General features: G+C 35.5%; 1 protein-coding gene across 4 annotated transcripts in view; it reads left to right on the top strand.

Moving 5' to 3' along the window:
* Window positions 1–19,008, top strand: part of LOC108738260 (lachesin-like) — a 69,459-nt gene that overhangs the window by 41,565 nt on the left and 8,886 nt on the right. For all 4 annotated transcript variants that reach the window (XM_025979134.1, XM_025979128.1, XM_025979142.1 and 1 more), the window contains 4 exons: window positions 3,597–3,782; window positions 3,978–4,173; window positions 15,331–15,462; window positions 16,853–16,975. In XM_025979134.1, coding sequence (XP_025834919.1) covers window positions 3,597–3,782; window positions 3,978–4,173; window positions 15,331–15,462; window positions 16,853–16,975 — 637 coding nt within the window. The remainder of the gene's footprint in view (window positions 1–3,596; window positions 3,783–3,977; window positions 4,174–15,330; window positions 15,463–16,852; window positions 16,976–19,008) is intronic.

The raw sequence follows: 19,008 nt of genomic DNA, 5'->3' as shown, positions 1-19,008 counted from the left end.
AGCGTATTTTGTTATAAGTGTAAATAAAAATGAGTTAGTTTCTGTTTTGGTGTGTTCAACGCAATCTAATAGCTTTAATCCTGCTCTGCTAGTTTAATATCCCTAAAGCTAATTCTGAAATTTCAAAATAGAGACAGTTGCAAAATATAAAATCATTTCAAATAAAGGAGTACATAAAGCACTGCAATATTCACGAAATTAAACATTCATTAAATAGGTACATTTTCTCGTTAATGTGCTTTGAAAAAGCGTTTTTCTTTTATCATAATCATCATCATCATCATCATAAGGTTGTCAGTCCTAAGACTGGTTGGACACGTACCTCCACTCTTTCCTATCCTGAGCTAAACTTTCGCATTTCCCTAAAACTAGAACAGCCCACATCCTTAACTATTTGCGAACAGTAATTTAATCTGGGTCTCCCTCTACCCCTCCCAACTCCTGTTTCTGCCCCTGATATGTCTCTGACTAGACCTTCATGCCTGAGAAGGTGTCCTACCAACCTATCTCGCCTATTTTTTATTGACTTCCATAGAGTCCTCTGTTCTCCTATTCTTTCTAATAGCTCTTCATTTCTAACCTTTTCTACCCACGATATCCTCATCATCCGCCTATAACACCACATTTCGAACGTTTCTAACCTTTTCTTTTCCGCCGCGCCCACTGTCCATGTTTCGCACCAGTACAACGCCGTGCTCCAAACACACCTTTAACAACCTTTTTCGGTTTTCGCTAGCTTAGAAGTGACTTCTTTTTATTGAAGGCGACTCGACCCTGCGCTATCCTCTGTTTTATATCCGTACTACTCCTTCCATCCTGACTTATCTGACTTCCTGGGTATCTAAAATCAGCCACTTCTTCTAATTTTTCGTCTCCTATCTTTATATTCGCTGTTTCCCTACTTTTTCTTCCCTTGCATACCAGTATTTTAGTTTTACTTTTATTTATTTTCATACAGTACTGATCTGTCTCTAGGTCCTCCTTGCTATATCTATTATCATGTAATAATAAAATAAAAACGTTTTGTGTTAGATACAGGATAATGAAATTCTAGAAAGGATCTATACATTTTTCATAAAAACATTATTACCACTCCATTGAGACAGCTCGAAGTTTATTCAAAAACTTAAAGCTATATTGCCTCAACCCCTCGATTCCTACCATTATATTCCGTGGTTACCTGTTTATTATTCTGTAACCATCACTTGGGCAGGCTTTTACAACACAAAAGGCTTAATGTAGGACTGATGGGCTATTTGCATTTTTTAGGTTTGCAAATAAAGCTGTAAAACACTTCACCACCGACGAAAAGGTAACTGCTGACGAATTAAAAAGATTAAGCAAAATGGAAATCTTACTGATGTATCTACGATCAAACTCAGTTTTCAAAATATTAGGAAATTTTGTTCTCCAGGAATAGTTACTCACAAGCAAACAAACAAAAATTTACACTTGACATTTTAACTAACTAACTAACTAACTAACCCCTACAAATTTTAACAATTCGCAATGACGGTTTCGTTAAAATGTTTGTGTAAAAAAACCGCAAGAAATCTTTTTTTTTAAATAACAACTCAATGGTTAGGATCAATATTGTACACATTAAATCTATCTCGCCTCCCGACGCGCGTGTTACACTGTTAGTTTCATAAATATGTATGATGGCGAAACTCAACTTTGCTATTCCTTTTTTTTTTCGTTCGCATATTGTTTGTGCAAAGTCGGCAAATACAGCTGCAAATCTAGATAAATGTTAAAGGACACGAGTGCAGCCGCTGTAATGTGGAAATAGAAATGGAAAATTCTACAATTACATTCGCCCTTATGATAGAAAACTACCCTCTTCTCAACTAAATCTTTTTGCTCTAACAATAAGATCCAAGATATACTTATGTACATACGTATGCATCGGCATTATATTACATATCGTTTGTTTGATGTCACTTGATACGTTTCATTTTTCTGAATTATTTCTGTCTTATAATGTTGTAGAATTCAAGAGTTTGTAACTTAAGACTGCTTACTACAACGAACATCTAAGCAAATGTATTGATCTACTTAGATACGCTTAAAGTTTTGCAGCATTACTGAACGTAAGGCAATAAGTTTTTTCCCTTTGTTAATCTTATTTAATTAGGATGGTATTTACAATAGTTAGGTAATGAAAAAGCGTTAATTATTTTCACATTATATATTTACGTAAAAAGGGGTGTAATTTTGTCTATTGAAAGTAGTGTGTGTGTGTAGCTATGTACAATATGTAGCATTTCTGGAAGAGTAATATGAAACGATTCGGTTCAATCTCCTGACGCAATCGTAGGGGTTTATGAAGAGTTTTTGCCTGGCGTTGATATCAAAGGGATGGTAGTCGGCACTGAGGCGAGCGCGCTGCGTTTATTGGAGGCTGAGTCAGGAAAGACTTCGCCAGTTTTTATAGTGGTGAACACCCTTTACTTAATATATTATAACAAAAGAAACTGGTGGTTACTTCATTTCAAAATATAAGTGGCAAACTCTGTTAAAATGTTGCACTTGTAATGTAATTTTATCATTTCGGTTTCTAATTCGTCGAGCGTTAGTTTGATTTCAAATAAATTGTGCGGAAAAGATATAAACTTTTCTTTAAGAAGGATTATTATTATTATTATGAGATTTTTTTTGGGGACACTCGATCATTTCTGTGTCTACTTCTTCTGTTACAGAATGACGATTCCGATTAATATTCATTTTTATGAGAATGGGAACATTAGTAGGTATTTTGTTCGATAGAATATAATAAAAGGGCTCAATCAAAACCAGGAACGTTCTTATTCAATTTGCTTCCGACTTCATCGAAATCAGCTCGGCATTGGTAATAAAATCAGACTTGAACCACTGATAGGTCTTATCTCTTCTCCCTCTAGCATTTCTTTTCCTTCTGATTCCACGTCCACGACTTCCAGCAATGTCGTAATAAAAATAGAATCAATGACACTTTTCCTTTTTCACAAAAAAAGGCGTACCTATAAGAAATTTATTTACTCTTTTTTCTGTTCGCTTTAATCAGTGTTCAGTTCTTTCCACAAATAAGCACATTCGAGAACATTCCAGTACATTCCCACTTGACGACATGTAAAGACGAAACAAAATCGGTAATTACACTACGATATACTATTTTGCACAAGTTTTGTATGTAATACGATCGGTCAAATGTTTCCATCGATAAATAATTAATTGTTTTCGATTTTCTCTGATGTGGTGGTTTTCAAACAGCAGCAGATACAATAAAGTTTATATTGAAATTGGTTTGCCTCTAGCCTTCATTCTCCATTATTACACGCAACAGTTGCTTTCCAGACAAATGAAACTTTAAAATTACAGTGGAATAGATCGGTCAGAACCTTAACATGAATAAAAAGTTCGCTTTTTGGGCCCAACATTTGTTTGATCCATGAACCTATAACGTGTAATGTTTGCCGATCGAAATTTGGATTCTTTTCGATATTGCAACGTCTTTTTTTTTTTGGTAGTCGATTGTTTGAAATGTGTTTATTTGTTACTGCAGAAACGTGAATATGCTGTTGCGTGTTTCTCAACGTATTTTCTTTCTATTTCAGGTTGCTTGGATCAAGTCGGATAGCAAAGCAATTTTAGCAATTCATACTCGAATGGTATCTCAAAATACTAGACTCTCTGTAACTCATAATGGACACAACACTTGGATGCTTCACATATCCAATGTGCAAAAGAATGACTCTGGAACGTACATGTGCCAAATAAACACTAATCCGATGCGCAGTCAGGTATTGTCCCCATTACCTAATACCGACGATTTTTCCCCTTTATCTTAACGTTCTTTTAAAACTGGAATCGTACTCCAAACATCGCGTTTAATAATCTTTTGCAATCTTTCGAATGAACCAATTAATTCGACATCTGAAATAAAACTTTTTGTGGATTATTTTATTGATTATAGTATATTTCTTTTAAATTATTAGATGGGTCACTTAGAAGTAGTTATTCCACCGGATATTATAAATGACGCCGACTCATCAGAAAGTGATTCTGTTGCAATGGAAGGTGGCACGGTAAGACTTAAATGTAAAGCAACCGGAGTTCCTGAACCTAGTCTCATATGGAGAAGAGAAGACAACAGAAACATCACTTTAAGACACGAAAACAGAGAAAAACAGGGTAAGTGTTATTTTAATTATTATTGACTAAAGAGCTAATCCTAATCCCTTGCAATGTGAACTTTTAAATCCATCAATGTCTATATGTAAATCACAATGAATTTTAATCTTTGTGTGATAACAAAAACTCCAACCGAATGGGCTTCTGGCTTCTCTGTACTTGTAAGGTTAGTTGCAAACGGATTTGATGATTTTAATTAAAATTGTTACAAATATCTATGTATGAGACGCACTCCCGATGAAATCTAGTAAATGTTCAACTCTGAAAAGAGCTTTACTAACGGATTTTACTTTGGTTACAAACTAATCAATGGGCATTGGCGGCCTTTAGAATTCTATTTTTTCAGTTAAATCTAAATGAAAGCGTCTTCATCATAACGTAAATTCGAAATTTGGAATTCCGAAAAACAAATAAATTGCTAATTCTTTGCTGTAGTATTTGTAGTTCGTTTTGTTGAAAGTTGTGCACAACATGCTCTGCTGAATGCATGGGTAGGTAAGGTAGACATTTGCTTTGTAGAATGAAAATTTATCTGAAAGGAAAATTGGATTTTCCCTGTTCCTGCGTGGTAGTTAAGTGTTTGTTGTCTCCACACGTCGATATCGATACGCCTGTAAGAAAACAATTTATTTAAATTCCCAAAATAATATCTCATCGACGTGGAAGCCAGCTGTGCTACCCCTGTTACCTAACCCGGCTCTCCGAACACCTATTTGCATTCCAGTGTTGGCGTACGTGTGCAATGAAAAATTCAGATTGTGCTTTCTCTCAGTACTCCCCTTACTGACAACCCTTTTACCACTACGTTCTGCTTTCGATAAATCTTACTTCATCTAAAATTCAAATCCGTTATTATCTTTGGCCCGAAAGAAATGATCTCACAGAGCGTTATCAGTTTAGCACGTGTTCAAGTACAAGAATTTTCGCTGGAAATCGAACCAATTTAAACAAACATCACATTTTATACATTCAAGAATCTCGTACCACAGTATGCTAAAGTATTAATTCAATCATAATCATCAAAAGTGATGATAAAGGTAAAAGTAACAAAATATAGGATTGTTCGGAAAGTCATTTCGTTTTTTTTTGTGGAAATGAAAGACAGTTTTCGTATAATTCACAAATACTTTTGCCATCTTTCTGGTAGTAGCATAATTCCACGCTCATAAAATTTTTGGTCTTTGCTGGCAAAAAACTGATCGAGGAGGTTTTTGACCTCCTCATTTGAGGTGAAGGTTTTACCGTCTAAAAAATTTTGGAGTGACCGGAACAAATAATANCAGTGCGGCGTCCAATAAATACTTTCCGGCATTCTTTTTGCTAATATATATAAAATGATTAAAAGAGGTAGAAAAGCGCTCGTAAGATTATTCGGAGATGGAAGGCATTTACTTAGTTCAGAGAAGCGACAATTACGTAAAAAGATACGTAGAATCTCATGGTGCCAACGGTTTTCCAGTGCGGCGTCCAATAAATACTTTCCGGCATTCTTTTTGCTAATATATATAAAATGATTAAAAGAGGTAGAAAAGCGCTCGTAAGATTATTCGGAGATGGAAGGCATTTACTTAGTTCAGAGAAGCGACAATTACGTAAAAAGATACGTAGAATCTCATGGTGCCAACGGTTTTCCAGTGCGGCGTCCAATAAATACTTTCCGGCATTCTTTTTGCTAATATATATAAAATGATTAAAAGAGGTAGAAAAGCGCTCGTAAGATTATTCGGAGATGGAAGGCATTTACTTAGTTCAGAGAAGCGACAATTACGTAAAAAGATACGTAGAATCTCATGGTGCCAACGGTTTTCCAGTGCGGCGTCCAATAAATACTTTCCGGCATTCTTTTTGCTAATATATATAAAATGATTAAAAGAGGTAGAAAAGCGCTCGTAAGATTATTCGGAGATGGAAGGCATTTACTTAGTTCAGAGAAGCGACAATTACGTAAAAAGATACGTAGAATCTCATGGTGCCAACGGTTTTCCAGTGCGGCGTCCAATAAATACTTTCCGGCATTCTTTTTGCTAATATATATAAAATGATTAAAAGAGGTAGAAAAGCGCTCGTAAGATTATTCGGAGATGGAAGGCATTTACTTAGTTCAGAGAAGCGACAATTACGTAAAAAGATACGTAGAATCTCATGGTGCCAACGGTTTTCCAGTGCGGCGTCCAATAAATACTTTCCGGCATTCTTTTTGCTAATATATATAAAATGATTAAAAGAGGTAGAAAAGCGCTCGTAAGATTATTCGGAGATGGAAGGCATTTACTTAGTTCAGAGAAGCGACAATTACGTAAAAAGATACGTAGAATCTCATGGTGCCAACGGTTTTCCAGTGCGGCGTCCAATAAATACTTTCCGGCATTCTTTTTGCTAATATATATAAAATGATTAAAAGAGGTAGAAAAGCGCTCGTAAGATTATTCGGAGATGGAAGGCATTTACTTAGTTCAGAGAAGCGACAATTACGTAAAAAGATACGTAGAATCTCATGGTGCCAACGGTTTTCCAGTGCGGCGTCCAATAAATACTTTCCGGCATTCTTTTTGCTAATATATATAAAATGATTAAAAGAGGTAGAAAAGCGCTCGTAAGATTATTCGGAGATGGAAGGCATTTACTTAGTTCAGAGAAGCGACAATTACGTAAAAAGATACGTAGAATCTCATGGTGCCAACGGTTTTCCAGTGCGGCGTCCAATAAATACTTTCCGGCATTCTTTTTGCTAATATATATAAAATGATTAAAAGAGGTAGAAAAGCGCTCGTAAGATTATTCGGAGATGGAAGGCATTTACTTAGTTCAGAGAAGCGACAATTACGTAAAAAGATACGTAGAATCTCATGGTGCCAACGGTTTTCCAGTGCGGCGTCCAATAAATACTTTCCGGCATTCTTTTTGCTAATATATATAAAATGATTAAAAGAGGTAGAAAAGCGCTCGTAAGATTATTCGGAGATGGAAGGCATTTACTTAGTTCAGAGAAGCGACAATTACGTAAAAAGATACGTAGAATCTCATGGTGCCAACGGTTTTCCAGTGCGGCGTCCAATAAATACTTTCCGGCATTCTTTTTGCTAATATATATAAAATGATTAAAAGAGGTAGAAAAGCGCTCGTAAGATTATTCGGAGATGGAAGGCATTTACTTAGTTCAGAGAAGCGACAATTACGTAAAAAGATACGTAGAATCTCATGGTGCCAACGGTTTTCCAGTGCGGCGTCCAATAAATACTTTCCGGCATTCTTTTTGCTAATATATATAAAATGATTAAAAGAGGTAGAAAAGCGCTCGTAAGATTATTCGGAGATGGAAGGCATTTACTTAGTTCAGAGAAGCGACAATTACGTAAAAAGATACGTAGAATCTCATGGTGCCAACGGTTTTCCAGTGCGGCGTCCAATAAATACTTTCCGGCATTCTTTTTGCTAATATATATAAAATGATTAAAAGAGGTAGAAAAGCGCTCGTAAGATTATTCGGAGATGGAAGGCATTTACTTAGTTCAGAGAAGCGACAATTACGTAAAAAGATACGTAGAATCTCATGGTGCCAACGGTTTTCCAGTGCGGCGTCCAATAAATACTTTCCGGCATTCTTTTTGCTAATATATATAAAATGATTAAAAGAGGTAGAAAAGCGCTCGTAAGATTATTCGGAGATGGAAGGCATTTACTTAGTTCAGAGAAGCGACAATTACGTAAAAAGATACGTAGAATCTCATGGTGCCAACGGTTTTCCAGTGCGGCGTCCAATAAATACTTTCCGGCATTCTTTTTGCTAATATATATAAAATGATTAAAAGAGGTAGAAAAGCGCTCGTAAGATTATTCGGAGATGGAAGGCATTTACTTAGTTCAGAGAAGCGACAATTACGTAAAAAGATACGTAGAATCTCATGGTGCCAACGGTTTTCCAGTGCGGCGTCCAATAAATACTTTCCGGCATTCTTTTTGCTAATATATATAAAATGATTAAAAGAGGTAGAAAAGCGCTCGTAAGATTATTCGGAGATGGAAGGCATTTACTTAGTTCAGAGAAGCGACAATTACGTAAAAAGATACGTAGAATCTCATGGTGCCAACGGTTTTCCAGTGCGGCGTCCAATAAATACTTTCCGGCATTCTTTTTGCTAATATATATAAAATGATTAAAAGAGGTAGAAAAGCGCTCGTAAGATTATTCGGAGATGGAAGGCATTTACTTAGTTCAGAGAAGCGACAATTACGTAAAAAGATACGTAGAATCTCATGGTGCCAACGGTTTTCCAGTGCGGCGTCCAATAAATACTTTCCGGCATTCTTTTTGCTAATATATATAAAATGATTAAAAGAGGTAGAAAAGCGCTCGTAAGATTATTCGGAGATGGAAGGCATTTACTTAGTTCAGAGAAGCGACAATTACGTAAAAAGATACGTAGAATCTCATGGTGCCAACGGTTTTCCAGTGCGGCGTCCAATAAATACTTTCCGGCATTCTTTTTGCTAATATATATAAAATGATTAAAAGAGGTAGAAAAGCGCTCGTAAGATTATTCGGAGATGGAAGGCATTTACTTAGTTCAGAGAAGCGACAATTACGTAAAAAGATACGTAGAATCTCATGGTGCCAACGGTTTTCCAGTGCGGCGTCCAATAAATACTTTCCGGCATTCTTTTTGCTAATATATATAAAATGATTAAAAGAGGTAGAAAAGCGCTCGTAAGATTATTCGGAGATGGAAGGCATTTACTTAGTTCAGAGAAGCGACAATTACGTAAAAAGATACGTAGAATCTCATGGTGCCAACGGTTTTCCAGTGCGGCGTCCAATAAATACTTTCCGGCATTCTTTTTGCTAATATATATAAAATGATTAAAAGAGGTAGAAAAGCGCTCGTAAGATTATTCGGAGATGGAAGGCATTTACTTAGTTCAGAGAAGCGACAATTACGTAAAAAGATACGTAGAATCTCATGGTGCCAACGGTTTTCCAGTGCGGCGTCCAATAAATACTTTCCGGCATTCTTTTTGCTAATATATATAAAATGATTAAAAGAGGTAGAAAAGCGCTCGTAAGATTATTCGGAGATGGAAGGCATTTACTTAGTTCAGAGAAGCGACAATTACGTAAAAAGATACGTAGAATCTCATGGTGCCAACGGTTTTCCAGTGCGGCGTCCAATAAATACTTTCCGGCATTCTTTTTGCTAATATATATAAAATGATTAAAAGAGGTAGAAAAGCGCTCGTAAGATTATTCGGAGATGGAAGGCATTTACTTAGTTCAGAGAAGCGACAATTACGTAAAAAGATACGTAGAATCTCATGGTGCCAACGGTTTTCCAGTGCGGCGTCCAATAAATACTTTCCGGCATTCTTTTTGCTAATATATATAAAATGATTAAAAGAGGTAGAAAAGCGCTCGTAAGATTATTCGGAGATGGAAGGCATTTACTTAGTTCAGAGAAGCGACAATTACGTAAAAAGATACGTAGAATCTCATGGTGCCAACGGTTTTCCAGTGCGGCGTCCAATAAATACTTTCCGGCATTCTTTTTGCTAATATATATAAAATGATTAAAAGAGGTAGAAAAGCGCTCGTAAGATTATTCGGAGATGGAAGGCATTTACTTAGTTCAGAGAAGCGACAATTACGTAAAAAGATACGTAGAATCTCATGGTGCCAACGGTTTTCCAGTGCGGCGTCCAATAAATACTTTCCGGCATTCTTTTTGCTAATATATATAAAATGATTAAAAGAGGTAGAAAAGCGCTCGTAAGATTATTCGGAGATGGAAGGCATTTACTTAGTTCAGAGAAGCGACAATTACGTAAAAAGATACGTAGAATCTCATGGTGCCAACGGTTTTCCAGTGCGGCGTCCAATAAATACTTTCCGGCATTCTTTTTGCTAATATATATAAAATGATTAAAAGAGGTAGAAAAGCGCTCGTAAGATTATTCGGAGATGGAAGGCATTTACTTAGTTCAGAGAAGCGACAATTACGTAAAAAGATACGTAGAATCTCATGGTGCCAACGGTTTTCCAGTGCGGCGTCCAATAAATACTTTCCGGCATTCTTTTTGCTAATATATATAAAATGATTAAAAGAGGTAGAAAAGCGCTCGTAAGATTATTCGGAGATGGAAGGCATTTACTTAGTTCAGAGAAGCGACAATTACGTAAAAAGATACGTAGAATCTCATGGTGCCAACGGTTTTCCAGTGCGGCGTCCAATAAATACTTTCCGGCATTCTTTTTGCTAATATATATAAAATGATTAAAAGAGGTAGAAAAGCGCTCGTAAGATTATTCGGAGATGGAAGGCATTTACTTAGTTCAGAGAAGCGACAATTACGTAAAAAGATACGTAGAATCTCATGGTGCCAACGGTTTTCCAGTGCGGCGTCCAATAAATACTTTCCGGCATTCTTTTTGCTAATATATATAAAATGATTAAAAGAGGTAGAAAAGCGCTCGTAAGATTATTCGGAGATGGAAGGCATTTACTTAGTTCAGAGAAGCGACAATTACGTAAAAAGATACGTAGAATCTCATGGTGCCAACGGTTTTCCAGTGCGGCGTCCAATAAATACTTTCCGGCATTCTTTTTGCTAATATATATAAAATGATTAAAAGAGGTAGAAAAGCGCTCGTAAGATTATTCGGAGATGGAAGGCATTTACTTAGTTCAGAGAAGCGACAATTACGTAAAAAGATACGTAGAATCTCATGGTGCCAACGGTTTTCCAGTGCGGCGTCCAATAAATACTTTCCGGCATTCTTTTTGCTAATATATATAAAATGATTAAAAGAGGTAGAAAAGCGCTCGTAAGATTATTCGGAGATGGAAGGCATTTACTTAGTTCAGAGAAGCGACAATTACGTAAAAAGATACGTAGAATCTCATGGTGCCAACGGTTTTCCAGTGCGGCGTCCAATAAATACTTTCCGGCATTCTTTTTGCTAATATATATAAAATGATTAAAAGAGGTAGAAAAGCGCTCGTAAGATTATTCGGAGATGGAAGGCATTTACTTAGTTCAGAGAAGCGACAATTACGTAAAAAGATACGTAGAATCTCATGGTGCCAACGGTTTTCCAGTGCGGCGTCCAATAAATACTTTCCGGCATTCTTTTTGCTAATATATATAAAATGATTAAAAGAGGTAGAAAAGCGCTCGTAAGATTATTCGGAGATGGAAGGCATTTACTTAGTTCAGAGAAGCGACAATTACGTAAAAAGATACGTAGAATCTCATGGTGCCAACGGTTTTCCAGTGCGGCGTCCAATAAATACTTTCCGGCATTCTTTTTGCTAATATATATAAAATGATTAAAAGAGGTAGAAAAGCGCTCGTAAGATTATTCGGAGATGGAAGGCATTTACTTAGTTCAGAGAAGCGACAATTACGTAAAAAGATACGTAGAATCTCATGGTGCCAACGGTTTTCCAGTGCGGCGTCCAATAAATACTTTCCGGCATTCTTTTTGCTAATATATATAAAATGATTAAAAGAGGTAGAAAAGCGCTCGTAAGATTATTCGGAGATGGAAGGCATTTACTTAGTTCAGAGAAGCGACAATTACGTAAAAAGATACGTAGAATCTCATGGTGCCAACGGTTTTCCAGTGCGGCGTCCAATAAATACTTTCCGGCATTCTTTTTGCTAATATATATAAAATGATTAAAAGAGGTAGAAAAGCGCTCGTAAGATTATTCGGAGATGGAAGGCATTTACTTAGTTCAGAGAAGCGACAATTACGTAAAAAGATACGTAGAATCTCATGGTGCCAACGGTTTTCCAGTGCGGCGTCCAATAAATACTTTCCGGCATTCTTTTTGCTAATATATATAAAATGATTAAAAGAGGTAGAAAAGCGCTCGTAAGATTATTCGGAGATGGAAGGCATTTACTTAGTTCAGAGAAGCGACAATTACGTAAAAAGATACGTAGAATCTCATGGTGCCAACGGTTTTCCAGTGCGGCGTCCAATAAATACTTTCCGGCATTCTTTTTGCTAATATATATAAAATGATTAAAAGAGGTAGAAAAGCGCTCGTAAGATTATTCGGAGATGGAAGGCATTTACTTAGTTCAGAGAAGCAACAATTACGTAAAAAGATACGTAGAATCTCATGGTGCCAACGGTTTTCCAGTGCGGCGTCCAATAAATACTTTCCGGCTTTATTTTTCTATGATTTATGAACCAACGGTTGAAATAAATAATTATCTTCGTCAATTAATAGAGGTAATACTCGACAAATCTTGTTCTCAAAATTACGTTCATAATCGGCAACTTTTGGAACTCGGTTTTATCCCTAATAATTTTTTTTTGAAGTCAGTATTACCTCTGCTATTCGACGATTCTAATTCTTAGTAACACTCGACAATTATTCGACATAGCATCTATTGCGTATTACTAATTTCGTGGTTACTGAGATGTTTTACTTGAAATATCTATGAAAGAATTACGTTGTGACATTAATTCCCTTTCATCTTTCGGTAACTGTACTTTTTGAATTTATCTTAGGCAGTAATTGAATTATCGTCTTGAGCAATAAAATACTTACAAAGGCAGGCTCAAAGATAATGTCCTAAATGTTATGCCAACCGAAATAATTAAGTTACAATGCTCAAACGTTAAATGCTTGTCTCCTTTGAACTAATTCTTGCAGTTTTTGGACTATTTCAAATTTGTTCGCCGCAAAAAAAGAATAATGAATTATTTAGTAGAAGTTGGACGGAATATATGTCCTGAATTGTAAGGAACCATGTAACTCTCATGAATTAACATGTTTGTTTAGGTATCAGACTCAATTCCAACACGAATATGTAATCAGTGGCTTATCCATTTAACACGTTTAACACTGAAAAGCTCTTTCGTCTACAAAATTTCTGCTGCTAGTTGTACTGAATCTGCATGTGTAATCTTCTTTATTTAACACTTTAACTCATTCAAAGTTGGATTTGAATTTAAAAGATTTATCAGACAGTACCTAACAGAAATTATATTTTATATTCTGTTTTATTTTCATATTTCTTACTGGCCTGCAAATATTGCAAGAGCTATAGCTTTTTTAACGTAAGAACTTTTTTAACTGAGTTATACGTAATTTAATCAACATTTATTAATCATAAAATATAGTTTTCATTCGTCTCGATTTTCTTTGTGTTTTTATAAGTCATTAGTTTAAAGGAAAAGTTGTATGATTTTCTAATTAAATAAATACTGTCATCAATTAGATCAATTTATTTACAAAGTTTGTCAGCCTGATTAATTGTATAGTAGCGCAATGTTTTTCTATATAAACCTCGTATTTACCGGGTATTACAAGTTCTTTTAGATTATTTTGTTTTAGGAGAAAAGCTTCTGCCTAGCGACAAATATATTATAACAGAAACAACTTTGAGCGACTATTCCTATTTTATGAATCTGACAATAAAATCATTGGAGAAACGAGATTTTGGCGATTACATGTGTTCATCCACAAATATTGTTGGCAGAAGTGAGGGTACTGTGCGACTACAGGGTATGTGCAAAGAAAAATATCCATTTGCAACGATTTACAGAAATAAGACGTGAATTTTTGTTGTTACTAGAACTACATCTTCTGGTGAAGACAACCACCACTCAGAGCACGCCAAAGCACGTGGAAATGACGAAACCGCGAAAACCTGTGGTGAAGGAGAATCTGAAGAAACCGAAGAAAAAGTCGAAGTCAAAGAAAGGTTCGGAAGAAGACAACGTCAGCGACGACTATGCGATTACAACCGTCACATTTCCCCCCTATTCTTGGACTCTCGCTCCGCCGAAGGCTCTTCCAGTCCCAAGCACCAAAAAGACACCCACTTGGGTCCATCACTCTAGTTGTGGTTGTAAAACACCTGTAAGCATTGCACCTATTTTTATTTTTATCTGCTGTTTACTAATCTCAAGACTGGTTAGCAATTGAAGTAACTGTCGTTACCTTTTGCATTTGTGCGTTGTCGACGTCTTCCTTTGCTATTGCTTCCCCACTTCCATTTCCCAAATGACAATGTTTATTTCAATTAGCTCCCTCGGGCCAACTCAAACCAAACAATTTTTCATAGGCTTATTTTGCTCTAATGTAATTAATATTTCTTGATCGTACATACTAACGTAACTATAATACTTACAAAGACTATATTTGTTGGATGTATTAATATACCTAGTAAACATTTTTTTACATAGGCACAACTAAAATACTCGAAAGNCTATATGAGCTCTCAAAGCATATAAAAATTATACGGCTTAAATGTGAAGTTGGGTGCAAAAGAATACAATTAAATCCTCTGTCGGGAAAAAACGAAATGATTTTCCGAACAACCCGACACATTTAGAACGAAGTATGTAGCGGAGCCCATACTGGACATTAGAACATTTGCGTACAACTGAACAGTACAATATTAGGGGTGACATTTATATCTGTCATATGCGCCTTTAAACATTTGTCTTTATTCTTCCGATTGGGTTAGCAGTTCCGTAAGGCAACGTCCGCGAAGCCCGGTACCTAATAGTCGTCTGCAACGGCTGGATTCGTAGCCGATACTACATCCTGGCATTTTGAAATATGGCCTTATTGTGTGCAAGCCTTAGCTACCGTTTTATTATAAACGTATATAAGACTGTACAGAAGTGCTCCTGACAACTTTATATATTTATCTCGACTTTTATGTAGTAAATTCCCTGGACGTACACCACATAATAACTGAATGCACTTGTTATATGATGACGTAGCAGACGCTTAAAAGCATTCCGACTTCGAGAAAACATATCAATTTCTTCTACCATTGGACAATATCTTCTAACATTGGTGAAAAGTGAAACACTATTGATATAAACTCGTTGTTAACAAATACAGATAAAATCTATTAAAAATTAGGAACTGTAGCCTCACCGGACAAACGACAAGACCGTTTAATCAATGGATTTATGAACACACGCAAATTAAATTTGTATCAGACAAAACCGACATTATAAATACGTGTCTCTTTTTAAGTCTTTAAAATTTTCAATAAAATAAATATCACACAAAATTGCTCATTAATAAATATACGTGATGAAACCTTTATAATCGACTTCCAAAATCGTTATTTGTGCTAAATCCAAATGCAAACTACAAGAAAAATATATTTTTGTTACAGTTATTAAGACTTTCGAAGGTGATACACTGGTTCTCCACAACGTTCAACGTAACGATATGGGGGTTTATCTCTGCATTGCAAGCAATGGGATTCCTCCAACAGTCAGCAAACGTTACATAGTGAAAGTTCGGTGTAAGTAAAATTTAATTACGGTTTTAATAAGTACTTAAGCGATAACAAGAAGGTCGATAGCAAAAGTTAAAGAAAGTTGTTGAAGATAAATCAAAAATAAATTAAAACATTCATCGTGTTTATTTATTTATGTTTTATTTATTTTAAATATAAACTCAAACGTTTGAACTTGGAAACTAATTGATGTCTCGTCTGTTTTTCGGGATGAAAGTCATTTCGAATAACTGTCAAGTTCGCTCTTTAAATTCGCTTGTTACAAAATAACAAACTATCCGCTGGTGGTTTCCATTCTCGCCAAGAAACTTTCTTTATTAAAGCAAAATTTCATATTCGAGCTTAGAAAAGTTTTATTTTCGAAGCCAAGACGGAAGCCAGTGGATTTTAATAGACCTCTGGATTCGTTACATCTTAGAATCCCAAGTCGAGAATTATTGACGAGCAATTTAACAAATCTACGACAAACATTATTTTTGCACACAACATTGCCATTATTTGTCCCTCAGAATGCATTTTTTTTACACGAAAGCGATGTTCCAACTCCTTCGGAACATCCAATCAAACTAAGGAGAGGGTGAATTTCATTCACTATACTAATTAGCTATTAATCAATCGATTTGAAAATATTTTCAACCAAAATAAGCTTAGATATTTGAATTTATTCATAAGACCTTACCTACACGAAATCAAAATATAGGATTGTTGTTACAACTTGTTGTTGTTTGATGGCAAAATTCTCTTTGTGACTTTTAAGGTTTGTTTTCGTAGTTTATCCTTGAAGGATTATAACCCTATCGCAAATGAAGGATTAATCTTGGGTAATAATATTAATTAAATCTAAAATGGAAAATGATAAACCTAAAATTAATAGCTATATACTATAAATATGATTTTACTTGACTGTTCGAGTTCTAAATTTCTAATGAAACGTTTACGATTGTAGGAGTCATGGAATTAATTATTTGTACTTAGAATTAAGGCATTTCTATTCAAAACTATTTATCAAAGTTTTACACACATAATACCTATAAACTACATCTTAAATGTATTAGCAATTCTCTTTCCCTTCTGTTAAGAAAAATGTGAACAGTACGCTGGAAAATAGCAAGGATAATATTGAATAAGTTCCTGTATAAGGATAATACTAAATAAGCTCCTAAATGTTCGGGTACAGGTCCTTTACGAACGACAAATGTCTACTTTCTTAAACGATCTAGCAAGCGTGCTTTATCTGACAGACAAAGGAATGCCTGGCTGAAAGATAGATGTAGGACACCCTGTACAAAAGGAAGTAATTTTTGTTATCGAGGCGTTGATAGAAAATATGAAATTGCGCGGCGATGCGAATGGGCTGAACCATTGTTGAAGGCTCTAAAAGTAATTCAATTTTCAGTTCCCCCGTTGATAAAAGTGACGAACCAGCTTGTTGCTGCGCCATTGGCTAGTGACGTCCTGGTGCAGTGTTACGTTGAAGCTTCGCCTAGAGCCATGAACCACTGGATCCGAGATGGAACTGGTAAGCATGTATCCCTTGAGAGGGACTTAACTTTATTCCCGTGTGTCATCCTGTTGCAATGTTTGTCGTTGCTCTTGATCCTTAACACGTCTTAATTTATTTAGGATTTAATCCTCGAAGCCAACCATTCTTTACCATAACATACTTATTTCAGTTCATTTATTTTAAATTACCGCGCTAAGGATAGATCAAAAGCAAGATAAAATCTGATTCCTTTTTTAAAACAAAATTTTTCTTTTTAAAAATAAACTACACACTTTACCACATTACATTACTATTGCAGCAACATTTGGTGATAAAACGCGATAATTAAATTTTTAAAAAGTTTTTTGGACTTAACCATATTCAGTTTTCGATCATAATTTTAATCTTCCATAAGTGATTACAAAAAGTTTATCGCAACGAAATTGAATAACAAAACAAAGAATGTCTAAATTAGTTCATAAAATTTTTCCGAAAAATTCGAAACATTTTTATCAGACGGCGTTATGTACGTATACGCTTTCTACCGATGTAAAACAAACGAAAAAGAAGAGAATACGAGGTGATGAGTAAACAATAGTGGGATATTGCAAAGTGGATACCATCGCATGCATATTTAATCTTCGTTTAGAAAAATTTTAAAAGTAGAACAACGCGTTCTACGTAAAGTTTGAAAACATTCTGTTAAAATGACCAGTGTAAAACACCGGTCGGACCTTTGAGTTCTTCTCAGCTTATTCAGCATTTTAGCAGGAGGAATGCGGCGCATACAGAACGTTGGCATCTAGCCAGCGACCACTGCAACAGATACCTGTTTTTATTAAAATACCTGCAATTCCTCAAACAATATTCAAGGGTTATTTTACCTCTTTACTGAAAAATATTATTTTAAATAGTTTGGGACGATCGATTTGTCTCGTAATTTTTATTCAAAGGGTAGTTTTCTATTCAACGCACAGCCGAAACTATCGGGTCATTTTGAATGAAATTTTCACAGCATATTGTGACAATTAAGAAGGGCTGGGGCTCATTAAGATAACAGATTTTGCAAAAATCGTATCGAAAGAAATGAAAAATTTATAAATGTCAAATGGGGTGTCATTCGAAAAATAACGAAACTGTTCGATTATTATCAGATTATAATATTAAATTGCATTTATAAATTAAATTATTACTTATATTAAAAATTGGCTGAAAGTATTTCCGTATTATTCAAAAGATGACGCCGCCCTTTGAGGGTTGTATTCAATAGAATATCCCGATGTTTGGTTCTTAATTCGCCAGTGCTGCTGCATGCAGTGGATATGTGAGTAGAGAGCTATTTACCACCCGAGTGCGTGAATGCATTTTACACATGTGTGTGTACAATTAGGTAGAAAATGCAAATGTGGAAACTAACATCAAAATAGCAAACATCATAAAATACGAAATTATTTAACTGTAAATATTACCCATACCAGCGAACTGTCAATGTCCGTTACGTACCATATGCGCATAGCTGTACACTTTGATAAAGAAAAACAGCCATTTATGACACACATGTTTTATTAAACGGAAGCAAAATGAGGCCGATATAGATGTGTGAAACAGGTTGCTCGAATTATTGCTGAAAATCAAAATTAAAATGCGAACCAACCTCAATCAGTGGGTTTTTGGAGTAACTTTTTTCCATTCAGTTTTAATTAACAATAAAGTGAACGCAGAATGTGTATAAATCAAGTTGAATTTTGTTATGCATCGTCTTTTAACATTTCTACTTTCCTTGCATTTTCTTATATTTTCTTCAACCAGGAACAATAATCATCAGAATGCTCACATATGCAGGTAGGTCCAGTATATCCTTTTTACTCACCCCTATTTCTTTTTGATTGGAAGAGACAACTATCGAAGGCATTATGATATATACGAGGGTGGATTGATAAGTTTCCGGCCTAACCAAGAGATGACGCCACTAGGCCTACCTTGAGGTGACATTCTATAGTACCATCCTTGGATAGCTTGTAGCTATAGTTTCAGCCCGATCTCCTTGCTAGTGTAGGTTTGACAGCACG

This window comes from Agrilus planipennis, unplaced genomic scaffold (assembly GCF_000699045.2).
Source record: "Agrilus planipennis isolate EAB-ADULT unplaced genomic scaffold, Apla_2.0 scaffold88, whole genome shotgun sequence".
NCBI lineage: Eukaryota > Metazoa > Arthropoda > Insecta > Coleoptera > Buprestidae > Agrilus > Agrilus planipennis.
The sequence above is the reverse complement of the archived record's forward strand: the minus strand, read 5'-3'. Positions and strand labels throughout refer to the sequence as shown.